The 19,719-nt window shown below is 32.1% G+C and overlaps 1 protein-coding gene across 1 annotated transcript in view; it reads left to right on the top strand.

Moving 5' to 3' along the window:
- Window positions 1-232: 232 nt before the first annotated feature.
- The window catches only part of LOC149791435 (uncharacterized), a 64,419-nt gene continuing 44,932 nt past the window's right edge, over window positions 233-19,719 (top strand). The window contains exons 1-2 of the mRNA XM_089971355.1: window positions 233-332; window positions 16,653-16,898. Coding sequence (XP_089827481.1) covers window positions 233-332; window positions 16,653-16,898 — 346 coding nt within the window. The remainder of the gene's footprint in view (window positions 333-16,652; window positions 16,899-19,719) is intronic.

Genomic DNA, 19,719 nt, shown 5'->3' with positions numbered 1-19,719 from the left:
GGCACAAATGGTCTATTCATTCGTATTTAATTTAGGTATGCAAGATATAAGCATGCGCGTTTCAAGTCATTACTGTTGTACTGAAAGATTTTCACGCGCACCAATTTAAAAATATGGACTGTACCTATTGCGCAGCCAGAACACAGCCTGAGTTAACTCGTTTTAGTGACGTAATGTCTACATCTTCGAACAAGTTATTGTCAACAATTTTTTAACTTTTAATTAATGGAGGATGGCTGAAGGAAACTTCTGTGACTACCAAAATGCGATGGAAATTGGATTGATGCAGCAGTTAGCTAGTTTCGCGGAGCGAAACTGTCAAGAACAGATAGGTAGGTGACCATACCTTTCGGCTAACTCGACCTCTGGCCTTCCGTCCGTGGAAGCCATGTTGCCTAAGCATCTTGTACTCTAATGTTATATAACACACGAAGCATCCTGTTAGCCCGTAATGTGCACTCTTTAGTTCCTTCTCTTAAGTGGCAAGAAGATGCAATCATGCTTTTTTGTTTCCCCTCGAGAGTTGAACACAACAGTTACTTGTAGATGTAGATATTGGATGTGGTCAGCGAGAAATAAAAAGGACGTGGCCATGATTTCATGTCCACATGTTTGTGACCTATGACATGCGGGTGAACGCGACCCCACTGTTACAGTACGTATCAGATTTTGATTGTATTTTGTAGCCACCTTGTGTTCCAGCTTTTGCTGTTATTTTGCTTAAAACTGTTTTGAAATTCGGAAACAATTTAAAATAGTAATGTTCTTGTATTTCTTTTCAAAGAAGAATGTGTATTGCGTCCATTTTCGGTATAAATAATAGTATCATTTCCTCGACTGTATACATATAAATATTTGCCAACAGAAAATATTTCTCATATTTTCGATTTGTAATTTAAAAATTGCTACACAACTTTTTAGACAGAAAATGAAAGTTATTACGCTTAATTAACTTTGATGAACATTTTGATATGCGGGAAGAAAATGATGATACATTTACAAAGATAGTCACAGCTTACATTCAGTCACTGGTGTATAATCAGGTTTTACACCTGATGACTGCAGAAAGCATGAAGAAAAAAATGTCACCTTAGCTGAATTGGGGCTTCAGAGTACCCTGCTGTAAACACTCCCCAGTATTTTATAACTTGTTAATTGGTCATTATAACCCTGTTCATTTAACACATTATAAGATGGTCTACATGTACTTATATCATATATGCAAGTCATTGGTTAATTGATTTAGCTTGCACATGATGACAATACAAAGTTATGTATTTCAAGATTTTTTTTAATTTGGTTCCTTTTTGTATCTTTTCTTGGGTACAATTTAATGAAGATATCGGATTGCCTGAAAGTTTTCAAAAAATTAATTTCCTCAGAAGAGCTTTTAAATGAACAATGATGAATAAAACCATTTAAGAGAATTTACACATATATTTTAAATTTTGACACTTCTGTCATGAAATGATTTCATTTTTATGCTAAAAACAACTTTCCTTGCTTCTGTAAAGCCTGGCAACTTGTGATGTGTGTGGGAATTTTTATTTTGTTAGCTTCTGTATGTATAGATATCTAAACTTTGACAGCAAACATTATATAATATAATAATTTTAATCTAATTTAATGTATTCAGGTCTTTTGAATAATTCTTGAAATTAATTTTTTTTTGTTCTTTAAAACTTCTGTGATGGTGAAACAAAACAGTTAGAGAATGTAGAACTTGTTTTGGTTGTGTTGAATGAATGTTGCTATAAATAGCACATTTAATCATTTTGTCCTTTAGATAATTTAGTTCGTCAGCGTATAACTTCCGACAGTTACAGTATAAATTTTAATATAGAAGGCATGAGTAGCAAGTGGTACTTGTATTTCACGTATATTCTTATAACCACTCTATGGTCTTAAACTAAGGAACAGAAAAAAGCGAAAACCAACAAGTTTTGTAAAATTCAACAAATGATTTGTTCCCTTGAAAACGAGTCAGATTAAAAAGACCTTTCAGTATTGTAAATTAATTCATAAATAATCCTTAAAGTTCTTCCACAAGTCCAAATGTATGAAGTTACAGTTGAATTCTGGGGGTGCTCCAAATAAGTTCCAATATTGAATTTATCTGTAGTTTTGAATGTGTTCATGTGCCAAAGGAAGGGGCGCAGTGATAGGCCCAAATTCCATTTTGCATTATGTATTACAATAAAGCAGCACTTAATAAATACAATAAAATTATCACTATCACATTCAGTACATCTCTAAGTGTTATTTGCTTGTAAGACTTAAATTGGTAGTCAAATGAACAGACAAAATTAAGGTTAAAATAAAAAAAAAGACCAGAAACACCTGAAAACAGTCAAATTATCAGTAAATAAAAATCTCACTGCCATTTCTAGTCTGTCTGTATTATAAAATTCCCACACTGCACTTTTTGCTCTTTTTATTGACATTAATTACAAAATACATTTTTTTGAAGAAAATACATTTCTGAAAATTAAAATTTAGGTCTACATGAATGTCATCTAAATTGAAAAATAAGTGACATTAATTGATATTTGCAGACAAGAAAAGGAAGTTAATATGACATAAGCACTCCGATCTGACAGTGTATTTAACACCAAAAAAATCAGAATCATTCGTTGTTTTGTAAATGTTTTGCTCAGTTTTTATTCTTTAAAGCTAAAATATCAATCATAACAGCTGATTTTGCATGCTTTGTTGCATGTACATTCTGAGTATTAGATACAGAAATAAATTATTTTAGAGGAATTTATATATTTACAAACAGACTCTTGAATACAGTGTATTTAATATGATGATGAACTGGACATAAATATCTGAGGCAAAGGGAAGTTTATAAATTATTTATAACTGTAAAAATATCCCCTTGTCTTGACTTGCTACCCCCCCCCCCCATTATACTTTGCCTGAATAATGTTCATCTCATTTTACATTCTTGTGCACAATCTAGGGGAAAAAATTGTTTTTGAATTGGAAAAATTGTGTGCATTACAAAGATTTGTTGGACGAACGCAAGAAAAAATTGTGATACTGAAAACTGCAATATACTGTATACTGGTATGTTGTTGCTAATGGCTTGGAATGTGGTGAAGTGTTAAAAGTCTTTTGATGTATCACAGTAATATAATCCAAAATGTCCCGGTCTGAATAATCTTAATATAAACACGTTTATATACCTCTCTTCTTGACCTAGGTTGCAGTTACCATTTTCTGGAAATACTCTGTCAAACACTTCTCTTCAACTCAAACTGACGTAAACGTATATTTACAATTAATAATGATCTGAATATTTAATCCACATTTATTGAGAAATATTTCCTGTGTGTTATGATATTAACAAAATAAATGTCGCTGGTCAGGTACATAATATACAGTGATGAAGAAAAGCCAGCAAACAGTACAAATTAAATATACATTACAATGTATACAGTAAAAATGAAATTAAAGTAATTAATTAAAACTACATTCAGTAAAATACTCTGAATCACTCAAATTAATTCTTTATTTCCATCATAAAGTTTTCTGTTAGTGACCTTGAATACCTGAAATAACAGAAAGCATTAAAAACTTTCTTGACCCACATCAATTAAAGTTGTTGCTTATTTGTTTAAGAAGAAAATGGGATTGTTTGGAGAGCTAAAACTTATGTGTCAAACATCTTGCTTCTTGAATAAGTAAATTACTGGCAAAGTTAATGTATTACATTGACATGTTAGCAAATTAAATTTACTATCTAATGGTGGAGAAGGCATTTTGTTACTTGTATTAATTATTCATAAAAATATTAATAATTAATTATTATTATTAATTAGTAGATTTAAACTATGATATATCTTATTAAACTTTGATCAAAAATAGAGAAAATAGTCCTTACTGAATTTCATGTATGCCAAAATTATTTTGGACCAAGAATTTGTAATATTTTAAACAGAATCATATGTATAAAATATATTTTTTTAAGTTTGTTTCTTAGTGTTCAATGACAGTGAACTTCCAGATGGCACTTATACTAGAAAGAAGTTGTCAAGACAGTTGGTTATATCCAGAGATTTGGGAAAAAAAGCCCTGAAATATGAAAAAAAAATAAGACTAAACCAGAAGAAAGGTTTTAAAAATTGCTTGCTGTACAGTATTATTGTTTTTGTTTCGTTTTTACCATCTGGCACACATTGCCATTTAAGGCTGTAGTTCCCGCTTCGAAATCATGATGTGTATTTATTGTAGTTTCACATTCACTTTCTAGATAAAATTACACAAACAAAATCTACAACGTGTACATTATAAATGTGGTTTATTTGAACGCGTCCCAGTTCATTTAGAGCCTGATAACCATAAGTTGAAATTGTCATGAAAATGATTGGAAAACTGGAAATTTCTAGTTATTCTTAATTAAATTTAATTAAATGAATTATTCTTAATTAACTGTTCATAAGTATGCAGAATTATGTGTAATAAAAACTTTCTGATTTTTATCTATCCATTCATAACTGCTGTATCTATCTTCTCTAAAACGAGTCAGATAGTGGGATAGTGGAAATATGATTTTAATGAGATTGTCTTTGACCATGCTTCATTTTTTGGGATCAATGTGTGTCTCTGGGGGGTTGGGACATTGGTTTATGACAGCTTGGTATTTGTTCCAGTTATTCTTGGCATGGCTGGATTCCTGCTTAGAATGAGTTACAATTCCAACCTGTTTGATTATATTGGTGTGTTGGAGTCAGTAATGATGGAAGTTTTTCTTTTTTTACTTTTACAGCATTGAATAAACCATGATAATGAAATAAATGTGTTCAAATCCTGTATCTTCAGGCAAACTTATCAAATATCGTCCATGAATGATCTTTGTTTACAAAAGCATTGATGATTTTAATACCATTATTAAAATCTATGCTTTCTATATTGGGGTATATCCACATTTGAATTTAATACCATTCTCAAATCAATGCTTTTCATATTGGGGTATATCCACATTTGAATTTAATACCATTATTAAAATCTATGCTTTCTATATTGGGGTATATCCACATTTGAATTTAATACCATTCTCAAATCAATGCTTTTCATATTGGGGTATATCCACATTTGAATTTAATACCATTATCAAATCTATGCTTTCTATATTGGGGTGTATCCACATTTGAATTTAATACCATTATCAAATCTATGCTTTCTATATTTGGGTATATCCACATTTGAATTTAATACCATTATCAAATCAATGCTTTTCATATTGGGGTATATCCACATTTGAATTTAATACCATTATCAAATCTATGCTTTCTGTATTGGGGTATATCCACATTTGAATTTAATACCATTATCAAATCTATGCTTTCTATATTGGGGTGTATCCACATTTGAATTTAATACCATTATCAAATCTATGCTTTCTATATTGGGGTATATCCACATTTGAATTTAATACCATTATCAAATCAATGCTTTTCATATTGGGGTATATCCACATTTGAATTTAATACCATTATCAAATCTATGCTTTCTGTATTGGGGTATATCCACATTTGAATTTAATACCATTATCAAATCAATGCTTTTTATATTGGGGTATATCCACATTTGAATTTAATACCATTATCAAATCTATGCTTTCTGTATTGGGGTATATCCACATTTGAATTTAATATCATTATCAAATCAATGCTTTCTATATTGGGGTATATCCACATTTGAATTTAATATCATTATCAAATCAATGCTTTCTATATTGGGGTATATCCACATTTGAATTTAATATCATTATCAAATCAATGCTTTCTATATTGGGGTATATCCACATTTGAATTTAATATCATTATCAAATCAATGCTTTCTATATTGGGGTATATCCACATTTGAATTTAATATCATTATCAAATCAATGCTTTCTATATTGGGGTATATCCACATTTGAATTTAATATCATTATCAAATCAATGCTTTCTATATTGGGGTGTATCCACATTTGAATTTAATACCATTATCAAATCTATGCTTTCTATATTGGGGTATATCCACATTTGAATTTAATACCATTATCAAATCAATGCTTTTCATATTGGGGTATATCCACATTTGAATTTAATACCATTATCAAATCTATGCTTTCTGTATTGGGGTATATCCACATTTGAATTTAATATCATTATCAAATCAATGCTTTTTATATTGGGGTATATCCACATTTGATTTTAATATCATTATCAAATCTATGCTTTCTATATTGGGGTATATCCACATTTGAATTTAATATCATTATCAAATCAATGCTTTCTATATTGGGGTATATCCACATTTGAATTTAATATCATTATCAAATCAATGCTTTCTATATTGGGGTATATCCACATTTGAATTTAATATCATTATCAAATCAATGCTTTCTATATTGGGGTATATCCACATTTGAATTTAATATCATTATCAAATCAATGCTTTCTACATTGGGGTATATCCACATTTGAATTTAATATCATTATCAAATCAATGCTTTTTATATTGGGGTATATCCACATTTGAATTTAATACAATTATCAAATCAATGCTTTTCATATTGGGGTATATCCACATTTGAATTTAATACAATTATCAAATCAATGCTTTTCATATTGGGGTATATCCACATTTGAATTTAATACCATTATCAAATCTATGCTTTCTATATTGGGGTATATCCACATTTGAATTTAATACCATTCTCAAATCAATGCTTTTTATATTGGGGTATATCCACATTTGAATTTAATACCATTCTCAAATCAATGCTTTTCATATTGGGGTATATCCACATTTGAATTTAATACCATTATTAAAATCTATGCTTTCTATATTGGGGTATATCCACATTTGAATTTAATACCATTCTCAAATCAATGCTTTTCATATTGGGGTATATCCACATTTGAATTTAATACAATTATCAAATCAATGCTTTCTATATTGGGGTATATCCACATTTGAATTTAATACCATTCTCAAATCAATGCTTTTCATATTGGGGTATATCCACATTTGAATTTAATACCATTATCAAATCTATGCTTTCTATATTGGGGTATATCCACATTTGAATTTAATACCATTATCAAATCAATGCTTTCTATATTGGGGTGTATCCACATTTGAATTTAATATCATTATCAAATCAATGCTTTCTATATTGGGGTATATCCACATTTGAATTTAATATCATTATCAAATCAATGCTTTCTATATTGGGGTATATCCACATTTGAATTTAATATCATTATCAAATCAATGCTTTCTATATTGGGGTATATCCACATTTGAATTTAATATCATTATCAAATCAATGCTTTTTATATTGGGGTGTATCCACATTTGAATTTAATATCATTATCAAATCAATGCTTTCTATATTGGGGTATATCCACATTTGAATTTAATATCATTATCAAATCAATGCTTTTTATATTGGGGTGTATCCACATTTGAATTTAATATCATTATTAAAATCTATGCTTTCTATATTGGGGTATATCCACATTTGAATTTAATACCATTATTAAAATCTATGCTTTCTATATTGGGGTATATCCACATTTGAATTTAATACCATTATTAAAATCTATGCTTTCTATATTGGGGTATATCCACATTTGAATTTAATACCATTATCAAATCAATGCTTTCTATATTGGGGTATATCCACATTTGAATTTAATACCATTATTAAAATCTATGCTTTCTAGATTGGGGTATATCCACATTTGAATTTAATATCATTATCAAATCAATGCTTTCTATATTGGGGTATATCCACATTTGAATTTAATACCATTATCAAATCAATGCTTTTTATATTGGGGTATATCCACATTTGAATTTAATACCATTATTAAAATCTATGCTTTCTATATTGGGGTATATCCACATTTGAATTTAATATCATTATCAAATCAATGCTTTCTATATTGGGGTATATCCACATTTGAATTTAATACCATTATTAAAATCTATGCTTTCTATATTGGGGTATATCCACATTTGAATTTAATACCATTATCAAATCAATGCTTTTTATTTTGGGATATATCCACATTTGAATTTAATATCATTATCAAATCAATGCTTTCTATATTGGGGTATATCCACATTTGAATTTAATACCATTATTAAAATCTATGCTTTCTATATTGGGGTATATCCACATTTGAATTTAATATCATTATCAAATCAATGCTTTCTGTATTGGGGTATATCCACATTTGAATTTAATACCATTATTAAAATCTATGCTTTCTATATTGGGGTATATCCACATTTGAATTTAATACAATTATCAAATCAATGCTTTCTATATTGGGGTATATCCACATTTGAATTTAATACCATTGTCAAATCAATGCTTTCTATATTGGGGTATATCCACATTTGTTCCTTTGTTAAATCCTCACCATCATAAATACTCACAAGTTCAGTCTAACTACAGACTCCATAGACCCATATCTGCCAGTGCATAATGCACCAGCGGATCCACGTCTATCAAGTTTGTTGGGAGGAATCAGTAGAACAAACAGTGTAGACTCAAATCTGTCAGCACATTATGTGCCTGAGGATCAGGGTCTGTTTTGTTTGCATTTGGACCTTAGTTTAGATGGTATTTGCTAGAAGAAAGCTGTTGAAAATGAACAGTCCAAGACATCAGGCTTTGGGATTTAATCAGCACTGCTATGGTAAATAAGGTAAAAGCAAAATGATGTGAAGTTTGTGGTGACATTAACATTTATTGAAATGATCAACAGTTATGCAAGTCAAGAGAGCAGTGTGACCACTTTGACCTTTAGTTTATCTCACATGCTTTTCATTCATTTTATAGCTAAAACTTGTTCTGATGTACTAATATTACCTTATTTCCTATTTAATAATATTTTCATATTGATTAAATTCTATTTTTTCTTCTTAATTAAATAGTTTCTTGGTATAAAATGCAGGAACTTCAATAATTGGTTAACATATTCAAATATCTAAGAACAACTAACAAAAAAAATAATCCTCATGCTTTTGTGGTGAATGTTGTGTTACCTTCCGTTTGTCTTCCTCCTTCCAGCCATAAATTAAACTTGTACATGGGTTGGTTTTGCAGTAACCATATTTTTAACCCTATATAGATTACTGCAATACAGTATGTGGTAATTCAAATGATAAAAAAAAACATAGCAAAGCTGGCGCATCTTCAAAAAAGAGCATTTGGACTAATATAAATCCAAACAGAAAGCAAGGAAAATTAGCTGTTAAGTTAAAAATATTACTATTTAAAGACCAAATCCAATTGTGGAAAGCCAAATAAATGTACAGCCTGTACTTCAGGATATCCCATAATAGTTCTCCTGATTATTTACAATGTTCCAGTACATGCTGCCTGGTAATCCCCACCTGTGATCCATGTCTACCAAAACCATACAAAATTCCCAAACCAAATAAGGAATTATTTTTAAAAAGTTTCCAATACTCTGGAACTTCACTCTGGAATAGTATTCCAGTTGAGATAGAAATGCCCACTATATTTACTTCCCCCAAACCCAATATATCCAGTGGCTTCAGAGATGCAGTTAAAATGACAATGGAAATAACTGTATTTGTATTCATAAAACGCCTCTGGGTGGCATTAAATATACTAATCTATTTTGTCACTACTTGCATACTGCATGTATATTGACTATGTGGCTTCAGTATGTATGGCTGAATATCCATCTGGTGAAAGGAAAGAAAGTAAATACATTGTGTGTATACATGTAATTGCTACTATGTATAGATATGCATGTGTGTATACATGTAAATGCTACTATGTATAGATATGCATGTGTCTATACATGTAAATGCTACTATGTATAGATATGTGTATACATGAAAATGCTACTATGTATAGATATGTGTATACATGTAAATGCTACTATGTATAGATATGTGTATACATGTAAATGCTACTATGTATAGATATGCATGTCTATATACATGTAAATGCTACTGTGTATAGATATGTATATGTGTATACATGTGCATTTGTATCTAAATAAGTTCCTTTGTATGAGGGCCTCAAGGTAGATCAGTTCTTCAGCTAATTGCATTACCCTTTTTAAATAAAGTCATTATTATTATTATTATTATTATTTGTGTATGGTTCCTTGTTTAAAATGTATGGAATCCGAAGGGGAGGGGTTCGAAGTCAAATATACAAAAAATTCCAGATGCTAATTTTGACGTGAGGTTTTCATGAATGCAGTATGGGCATAAATTGAAGGGTTTACTGTACTGTAGTCATTCAAAGTATCTTTTTTAGTCAAACTTTAAAGATAAAATCATAGTAACAGGATATATACAGATTTCAACTGAACTTGGTACATGTTTTCATTACTTTAAGTATGGACCCAGCTGATTTTGGGGCCAGTAACTCCAAGGTTAAGGTCACTTTCTACAATATAATATTTCATATCCCGGTCATAATTTAAGTTACTGTAACATCTTTCAACACAAATGGGTTTCATAAGAAAGGACCACATTAACTTTGGGGCCAGCATTCCCAAAGTCAAGGGTCACAGTTTCTAAAAATAGATTTTGCCTGTGCATTTCATTTCTGGATAATGTCAAGTTCTAGTGCACAAATATTGATGCAGCTTGATATGTCCCTTCCTGTTAATCCATTGAATAATTCAATGTATATTATGACCAGTAGCTTTATGGTCGAGGTCATTTTGTAAACAGAGATATCTTTGTGTGCCTAGTGATGCAGTTTTGGAATGATAACCTGTATTCTACTTAATACATTTCTTTTGCCCAAGGAAGAACCATATTGACATGGAGGCAATCGCAGCATGGTCAAGTTTCCTGTTAGTACAGATAAATTTGGGAACAGCATTTGTTAAAGCTTCATTAAAAATCCAAATCACTCACACAAAGGTTTTAAATAATTGGTGAACATTTTATTAAAGATTGGAATGCTAAAAGTCGGTTATTAAAACATTTCTTTTAAGTGTAATCATAATAAATGCAACGTGTCCTCTTGTAATAAAACAAAAACTGTGTCAGTCTACCGTTACAGCTATGTCCGCAAGTTTTTTTTCTGAGAACCAAATTAAGTGCAGACCGTGCTTTGATATCAAACTAGCGGAAGCATTTGTTGTATTGTTGCTCTAAATAAAAAGTGGGCTTCCTTTTATATTATCATGCTAACTACATCTTTTGAATCAAATAAATTAGGAGGAAAACACAAAAGATTAAAAGGCATTCAAATCCTACATGTTTAAGAACCAGCGGCCCCAGTTATATGTCGAGGTAACTCATTTCAGTTGATCAATCGAACATTGTTATAAATGTTATTATGTATGTAATCTAACTAAATTACTTCTATTAACCTACTCAATCATAACTGTGATTAAAGATAGCAAGGCCACCAAGTGAAATGAGTTTCAGAGAATTCCTGAATTCACATGTAGAGATATCCTCAAGGAAGATGAGAAGTTTCACTGTTAGTTGCAAGTATTTTACTAACTGAACAATTCAAAAATTGAGTTTCGTCATGAACAATTGTCTCATGAAATGTTGCGTTTTTTTTATATAAAAAAGAATCTTGTTGGATGAGTATCAGCAGTTAGTCTGGTTCCATGCTTCGTAGACTCCCTGTTTTGCAAAATACTATACACACCACTCCAGGAACCAGGCTAGTCAACAAACAAAAAGCCGTGACGTAATACATGTTTTCGTGTACGTTGTTGGCTTTTAAAACCAGTTGGAATCATGTTATCAGATGTTGGACATTTTGAAAAGAAATGTAATTCATGCAGAATAGTGAAGAACTTCATCAGAAAAAGCACTCAGTGCGATTATAAAACGAAGATTCAGTCATTAAACAGCCCAGTCCTCGTCCCCCACAAACCCTGCGGTTCTATTGATGTCTAGACTATGAATGCCTTTTCTTAATTTCATGAAGCCTGGCCATTAGGAATAAAATATTGTGGTCTTTTGATGTATGTATTTAAATTCTCTAATTTAAAAAAATAGACATTCATGTATGGATGTTTTTATGTTGTTTTGGTTAAGCTAAAGATGTGCTTGTTAGATATGGGAGATGGTAGTAAAAGTTAATTGCACAAATTTTTTAACCAGTTTAAATATTTATTTGTTTATTTATTTTCTTAGACCTTCAGTCAGAGAAGGAATCTAATTTTTTTTTATCCCATCATCTGGAGCACAACAGTGTTGTTCCCATCCGTTACAAGACCATAAATAAAATGTTTGGTCCGATTCTTCTCCCGTCTTTTCATAATGAGAATTTTATGGAACAGTTGTAACCAAGTCAAGTGACAGTGACAACGCAGCAGTGATGCAGTGATAACAGCAATATCCTGTAGGTTTTAAGTTTTTGTTGTTGTCTATTATCAGTTGATTATTTCACTGATAATTACAAGTACAATAATTTCCTCAGCAAATGTGATCCAAAAAAGTAAATTCTGCAACTGAAGCACAAAAAAACCAGCAGTTTGAAAGAGATATGGTGAGATGATTTTGAAACAATACATGGTTGTAAAACCTCAAAATGACATGCACCTGAATTTTCTGTAGATGCATAAATTCCGTGTAAGTTTCTGGAAATCCATGGATCATTGTTGAAATTGTGCAATATTCCAAAGACATTCATAACTGTGGACTTTCTTTAGAAAATATTATGCACATTTCTACAGAAAATTGATCAACAGCTCTGGTGGCCCAAGTGGTTAGAGCATCTGCCTCGGATGCGGGAGGTTGCAGGTTCAAACCCTTGTCGAGTCATACCAAAGACTTGTAAAAATGATACTAACAGCTGCCTTGCTTAGTGCTCAGCATTAAAAGGTTAGTGTTATAACTGGTTAGCCTGGTGTCAGGATAATGTGACTGGGTGGGACATGATGACACATGTCAGCAGCATGATGGCTAAGTGCTAGATATCAGTATAAACTGCCACACTGCAGACATCGCAACAATGACTATATTGTTTACGCTATGTTAAAAATATTTTAAAAAACACAGAAAATTGCTTCATTTTTTAATGATTTATATAATTTATTTTTTTCGAAGCCTGAAAGTAAATTTACTTTTAAATTTGACTTACACCATCACATGATTTTAAGATTGCATCTTTTATTCTTTGCTAAAATCGATAAGTAATGATACATTGCAAATCATGATTTATTTTTATTTCACATCTTTTACATGAAGTGACCCACCATGTTGACATAACCCAAAATTTGTTTATATGCATGGATGCTTACAGATGCAAAGTGGCTTCATCTTTAAAGTTTTGTCAAAAAATTTTCACTGTAAGAGGAGTTTTTGTACATTTGACCTTGAACTCCCTCTCATGGACATCAATCTCCAAAACCATGGACCTGGCACAGATGGTTACTGCATATGCAACCTAACATATATTTCCTAATTAAAAACCCCACTTTGTTTAATGCCCACCCACCCTTTCCCTTTTTTTATGAGCAGAAAATTAAAAGGATGCAGTGTAAGACCTGTTCACATGATCATTATAAAACTACATCAAAAGAACAACTTTAGCTTTCATTACTGTGCTCGAATAAATTCCTGGCACCCAACACCCGCCATTTGGGAATTGGAATGCCTTGAAGGTGTTAATTAGGGAGTATTTGGTAGGTACATAGTTTCAGGGCTGGACAAACTGAGGGTATCACAACATTCACCACTGTAAAATTGAGGATTATTTTATTTGTGTTGATCTTGACACAATTTGTCATTTAATTAATGACCTACTGTCAGGTGAAAGTTTCTGCCTTTTACGTAAAGATGCCATTTAGATTTTAAAATTTTAAGTGATGACAATTACATATTGAATATAATTAGAAAGATGGTAATAAATCTTGAATCAGAACAAGTTTTAGCAATAAAATGACAGTTAAGCATATAATGAGAGAAACAAATGGAACAAGTGGATATAACTTAACTTAATGTAGCATTAAAAGAATACATTGACCTTTGTAAACTATTTCCAAAACTTTATTTCATTTTATTCAGATAAAATTATTAATAAAGATAATGACATAATTAATATGCATGTCATTTTGCTCATAATCAAAGTCATAAAAGAGCTTTCAAAGTGATCTTTACAGGTGATGCTTCAAATTTGTTGCTTAAGGTGTCTCGTGGATTTCACGTATTATAATTATGGGGGGATACAAGTTTTTACTCATGGAAATCAATTGTGGAAGTGTTTCAGAGGAAAAGCATAACTTGCAGGGTTTTTTTTCTGTATTAAAAACTAACAATACAGTATATAAATTGCCCCAAAAATTTTGAGCAATAATACTATATAAATGAAGTACCAAAACATTCCACAGCATATTGTAACAAAACAGTGGCAAATGTTTCAGGAAATTTAATATGGCATTACTTGCAACAATCAAACTATATTTCATCAAACATGTTAATCATATTTCAAATACTTAAGAACTTTAAATGCTTAATCTAATTCTTTGCAAATAAACCTAGAAATGCAAGAAATGTGATAATGGAGCAAAATCACTATTACAAGAAAAGTAACTACATGCAAATATCTGTAGTCATATAAAGAAGGCCTGGTCTTTAATTATAATGTTGCACATAGTTTACTCTAGATTGCTTATACAATATTTTATAATTTTTTTTATTTATAAATTAGAATATTCAGGAGATACCATTTTTTTAGAGGTGAGGAAGGGTTATACTGTTGGGGTCAAAAGGTCAAGGATCACGATCACTGACTGAAGAAAAAGTCTCTGCACCATAACTCGAGTTCTGTACCACTTGCAGTTACCAAAGTTCGTGGATGGCTTTCACTTAGGATGAGAAAAAAGTCTATCAGTTTTGGGGCAAAGGTCAAGTTATTGTGACTGCACACAATGAAATCACTGAGCTGAAAAGTTTTAGCAACTGACTTTGTACCTTCAGCAAAATTAGTGGATGACTTGCATATTAGGTAAGAAATAAGCCTGTTGATTTGGGGGTCAACAAGTCAAAGATTATGGTGACTGTAACTGAAAGATGATTTTTGCACAATGACTTTAGTTTTAGACCACATACCTTGACCAAACCTTGTGGAGGACTTGAACTATGAGGTAGGGAAGAGGCCTGCTGATTTTGGGATCAAAGGATCAAATTTCCAGATCACTGGGCTTATAAAATTTTGTATTGGAATAACTTGTTCTAGATCAAGTTCGTTTGACCAAACTTTGTGGATGGCTTGCACTTAAGTTTATAAAGAAACCATCGAATAGGGATCTGAAGGTCAGAGGTCAAGATCAGACAAAAAAGTCATTGTGACCCCTTGGACATTAGTCTCCCAAATCAAGCATGTCATTAGGGCTAACATAGAAGACTGTTGAACAATGAATAGGCATAGCTGTTAATGGTTGCTTATTTAGAACTGAATGCTTCTTCCATTAATGGCTTGAAGTAAATATTATAGTAAGGTTCATTTGGTATACTTTTTGTTTTATCTCTGTCACTCATCAGTGAAAGAGTCCCTTCAAGAGGTCTAAGGTTTGGGTTCATAAATGTGGAATAGGTGAAGCCAAAATGCCAACTGTAACCATATATACCGTTGATATGGTGGTGGGTGGAATAATGCACCCAAATGGGACCCAGAACATAGGCTGCAGTGTTTACCAAAATGTGTAAATATGTACATGGTAAACAAAAAAGAAAAACAATGCCGCTTCACTTAAATGATTAAATAAGACCTTTCCCACCAAATTATATGTCAGCCATTGACAATGTGCATGCCTTGTCGGGTTGAACTTGGGGTTCTTTCATTTACTGTACATCTTTTTACAATTTATTGTGACAGGATTCAGTTTTCAAGGCATGTATTTGTCAAAATATCTGACAATTTAGGCTAAATATTCTTTGCGTTGTTATGAGATTTTCTTGTATTGAGAACATATGTACATGATAGAAAAAATAGATGTCCAGTGTACTACAACTACTAGAATATGCAGTGGCTTGAAAATTTGAAATGGGGCTTGAAAATGAAATTTTATTTATCAAAGGTTCTGTTAACAAATGTTTTTCAAATAGAAGTTTGAAGAATGTTTTGTCAGCTTGATCAATAAATCAACCTGATGTGTAATTTTTTTGAATTCATTGTACAACCAGTGCTCATCAACATCAACGTTTTTCCTTATGATGTCCCATTTTGTGTGACAATCATCCATACTTTAAAAAAAAACAAATATCTGACTAAAATGTTATCGTAAGAAGTGGAAATGTATCATTTACTTGCAATGGAAAGTTTGTGTGTCATTGACACCCATGTGGTGCACGTTTATTTACACAGTTACCTAGTTTGGAAAAATTTACAGGCAATAAAGTAAACTGAGCTGTTTTAGATGTGCAAGTGTTGCAGGTTTACTCAGAACTCCATGGAATTATGAAAGATCAGCCTATGTGTCTGTGAATTGAATTGTTTTTGGTTTAAATTAAAATTATTTGTGATGTCCATTCCAAAGAATTGTGATTTCTGTATGGAACAACAATTCCCACCTTCTGAGATATCCTGAGGATGTGCTTTGAGTCAGTCGATCTGATCTGGCGTGTTTCAGGATCATTCAGTAACATTTATAGGGTTATTTTTACTTCTTCAGTTTTTATTTCAGATGGCGACTCCAAAGGACCAGGCTTCTATCTTGAACAACTTCCACCAGGGATGCCGGCCACCACAATGGAGAGTCTTCTTATGGCTGGAATGGGTCTTAATGGGTCCCCGGATCCAATAGGATCATTAGGGATCAGTATGTCGGCCCAGGCTGCTGCTGTTGCCGCTATGTACCAAGATCAGCAAATGAACTTGCCCATGAAACCAGAAAAAGGGATGCCTCCAACACCTCCAGGTAGGATAACAAGACAACTTAAATATGTAACTTGGACCCTTTGTATATGGGCTTTCTGTTTGAATCCATCTAACAATCGAGTGTAGTGTCCCAGATTGCATGTAATAGAATGAAATTTTTGTTTAAGAGGGAAGAGCTTGATCCCAAGGGATTCGAAACAGAATCCCAAAGGAAATTCGAGAAAGTACCAATATAAATGCATTTAATTATAATCCAATTCATTGGATGAAAATGGAACTTGTTCCGTTTGACAATTTCATTACTACTTGCAACAAGTATAAATTCACCAACCTTCCACTTTGTTGTCTCTCTACTTTTGTACTGTATATGAACGGTACCTAGTTGGAACATGTTCATTTAAATTTTCTGTTAATTATGTTCATACATAAATATAGCATATTATCAATGCTGTATGTAATGTGTTTCTGTTTATGTGCACATGTGCACATGCTTGGAATATAAATATGCATATAATAGAGGGCTGCAAGGAGGATTAGTTCCATGCAAATTATTGTGTCACACTCTTTAAATTAAGTCATTATTATTATTATTATTATTATTATTATTATAAAAAGAGTTTGACTGTCCGTTACTGATAGGGGCCTGTCTTTCATGAAAGTTCAAGCCCTTGAGGTTGGAGCTGTTGCTGCCTCATGGGCCTATCCAACTTGTTCATCTTTGGAGGATGGGATGAAAGCTGCAGTTTTTGGCACTGTCACACTACTTTCCCCTCATTTTTTACAAACACTTCTTATATGGCTACCGCTTTAAATAGACCTCTATTTTGGAATTGCTTTGACTGTTTTGTATAGATACAAATATTCAGTCAACCTTCATTTCCTTACCTATCTGTATGATTGCAGTGAAACATTACGCAAGCATACATTCATCCTATGGTCTGGTTGGTTATGAATGAGAATGGGGCTGCTTGGACATCAACAATGGCCAGCACAGCAGTCATCTTAAAGATCATATAATTGACTGTCCAGTTCTGTACTGCAATGAGCCTTGTAAAATATTGTTCCATAAAACAGATGCCCAAGAGTAATCCAATTGGTCAAAAGCTTACACTCCTCTAATGAATCTTCATGTAATGGAAACTGATGGAAAGAAATAAGCATTTTTTGCAAAACATGATGTCTTGAGTTTTCAAGAGAGCAAAGAACATATAATTTGGATAAATGTTTGGAGATGGCAGTGGCTGAAGCGGAAAGTTGATGGAAATGTAGTTGGTCAGTTCATAACGAAACTGAATGCCGGAGGACGAGCATTTTGTGATCATCACAAGAAAGATTTGAATTGCGCTGATTGAGGTTGGAAGAGTTTGGAGCAGCAGATAGCACCTCCAAAAAAGATGCATACAGAGAAATTTAGTATCAGACCTGCAAATTACAGCCAATTCAAGGAGCTTGAAAGAAAAAGAAAAGATCTGTTTTGAGAACAAAAGGAAAGATTGAAAACTGAGCCAAAATTGTCAGTGGTGACAAAAAGGAAGCAAAGGAAATTTTAATTAAGGTTGCAATAAAGAAAAGACATATTAATATCAACAAATTGTGTCCAGTGGAGGAAAAGGCAGGTGAATTTATGTGGTTAGTTGTATATACATGTAGTTGATGTATTTGGGATATTTATTTAATAGATTTTTATCAGAAAAGAGAACAGTAATATATTTTCTGCAAATATAGACAAAGTATTGTGACTGAACTACAGCATGAACACTGCTTGCATGTGCAAAAACTTCAACACTAAAATATTGGAGAAGTTGATGTGACAATGAAGATTGTGAAATTCTTAAAGGAGACTAGAAATCAAAATTTTCCTTTTGCGTATGTAATTATCTACAGATTTTAATTCGACTGCAATGTTTGTAAGTTAAATATCGTAAGCAGGTAGTGATTATATTGTGTGGAAGATAACACGATTCCGTAAATTGCCGAGTTTTGATGAGACGACAGATCACGTGGTACCGTGACGCTATACTAGCCAGTCCTCGAATACAAACATAAACATTGGCGAGCAAGGCAGAGAGGAGACCACATTTGGGTTGCACATTCAAAAGTTGAATCTGCAGTCTGATATAATAGTTTATGTACTGTACTGGTAAGTGCTAAAAGAAATTTGTTAGGCACAGGCCCCGGGCTGGTGACTTAAATAAACTAAAAGTCCTGAATGAAATCCCACAAGCCGGGACAGTTCATACCTGTCAACGCTCAAGTCGGGAGAAAAACCTCCCGATTTTGAGGGTATTTCCTCATCTACCTCCCGATCTCGTAATATCTCTCAATTTTGCGCAGCGAAGTCCCGATTATTACATTAAGTCTGTCAGTTTTCATTTGTCAGAAGAAAAAAACCCAACCCCAAACCATTTATAAATATAACGTATGCAATCCACAGTCTAAACTGCCAGACTGCAGACATCGTAGCGATATGACTGAAAAATTGTTAAAGCTACGTTAAAAATTCAAATCACACGCACACACGTCTAAATCCGGCACTGGACAAAATAATTAATATCATACAACAGTTTTTTTCTTCTTTTTTTCTTCTTCAGATAATAGAATGTGAAGATTAAACATTATTCAAGTAAATTTCAGATATTTTTAAACAACTACAACAGTACTAACGTAAAAAAAATATAAATGAATAAAATTGTCACCAATTAGCTTAAATGAATGATCACTTTGAAATTTTCTCTGCAAAGAAAATCGCATCTCCATTTCCGCCAAAGAAACTCGGCCAGTTAACACCTGACATTCCTCTACCGTATATGAAAAGTTTAATTACCATGATTAAATTACAAGGAATAAAACAAAATATACCA

The sequence above is a fragment of the Sinohyriopsis cumingii genome, chromosome 9 (assembly GCF_028554795.1).
Source record: "Sinohyriopsis cumingii isolate HCF-2022 chromosome 9, ASM2855479v2, whole genome shotgun sequence".
Taxonomy (NCBI): domain Eukaryota; kingdom Metazoa; phylum Mollusca; class Bivalvia; order Unionida; family Unionidae; genus Sinohyriopsis; species Sinohyriopsis cumingii.
Note: the sequence above shows the minus strand (reverse complement) of the source record. Positions and strands in the feature narration are given on the sequence as shown.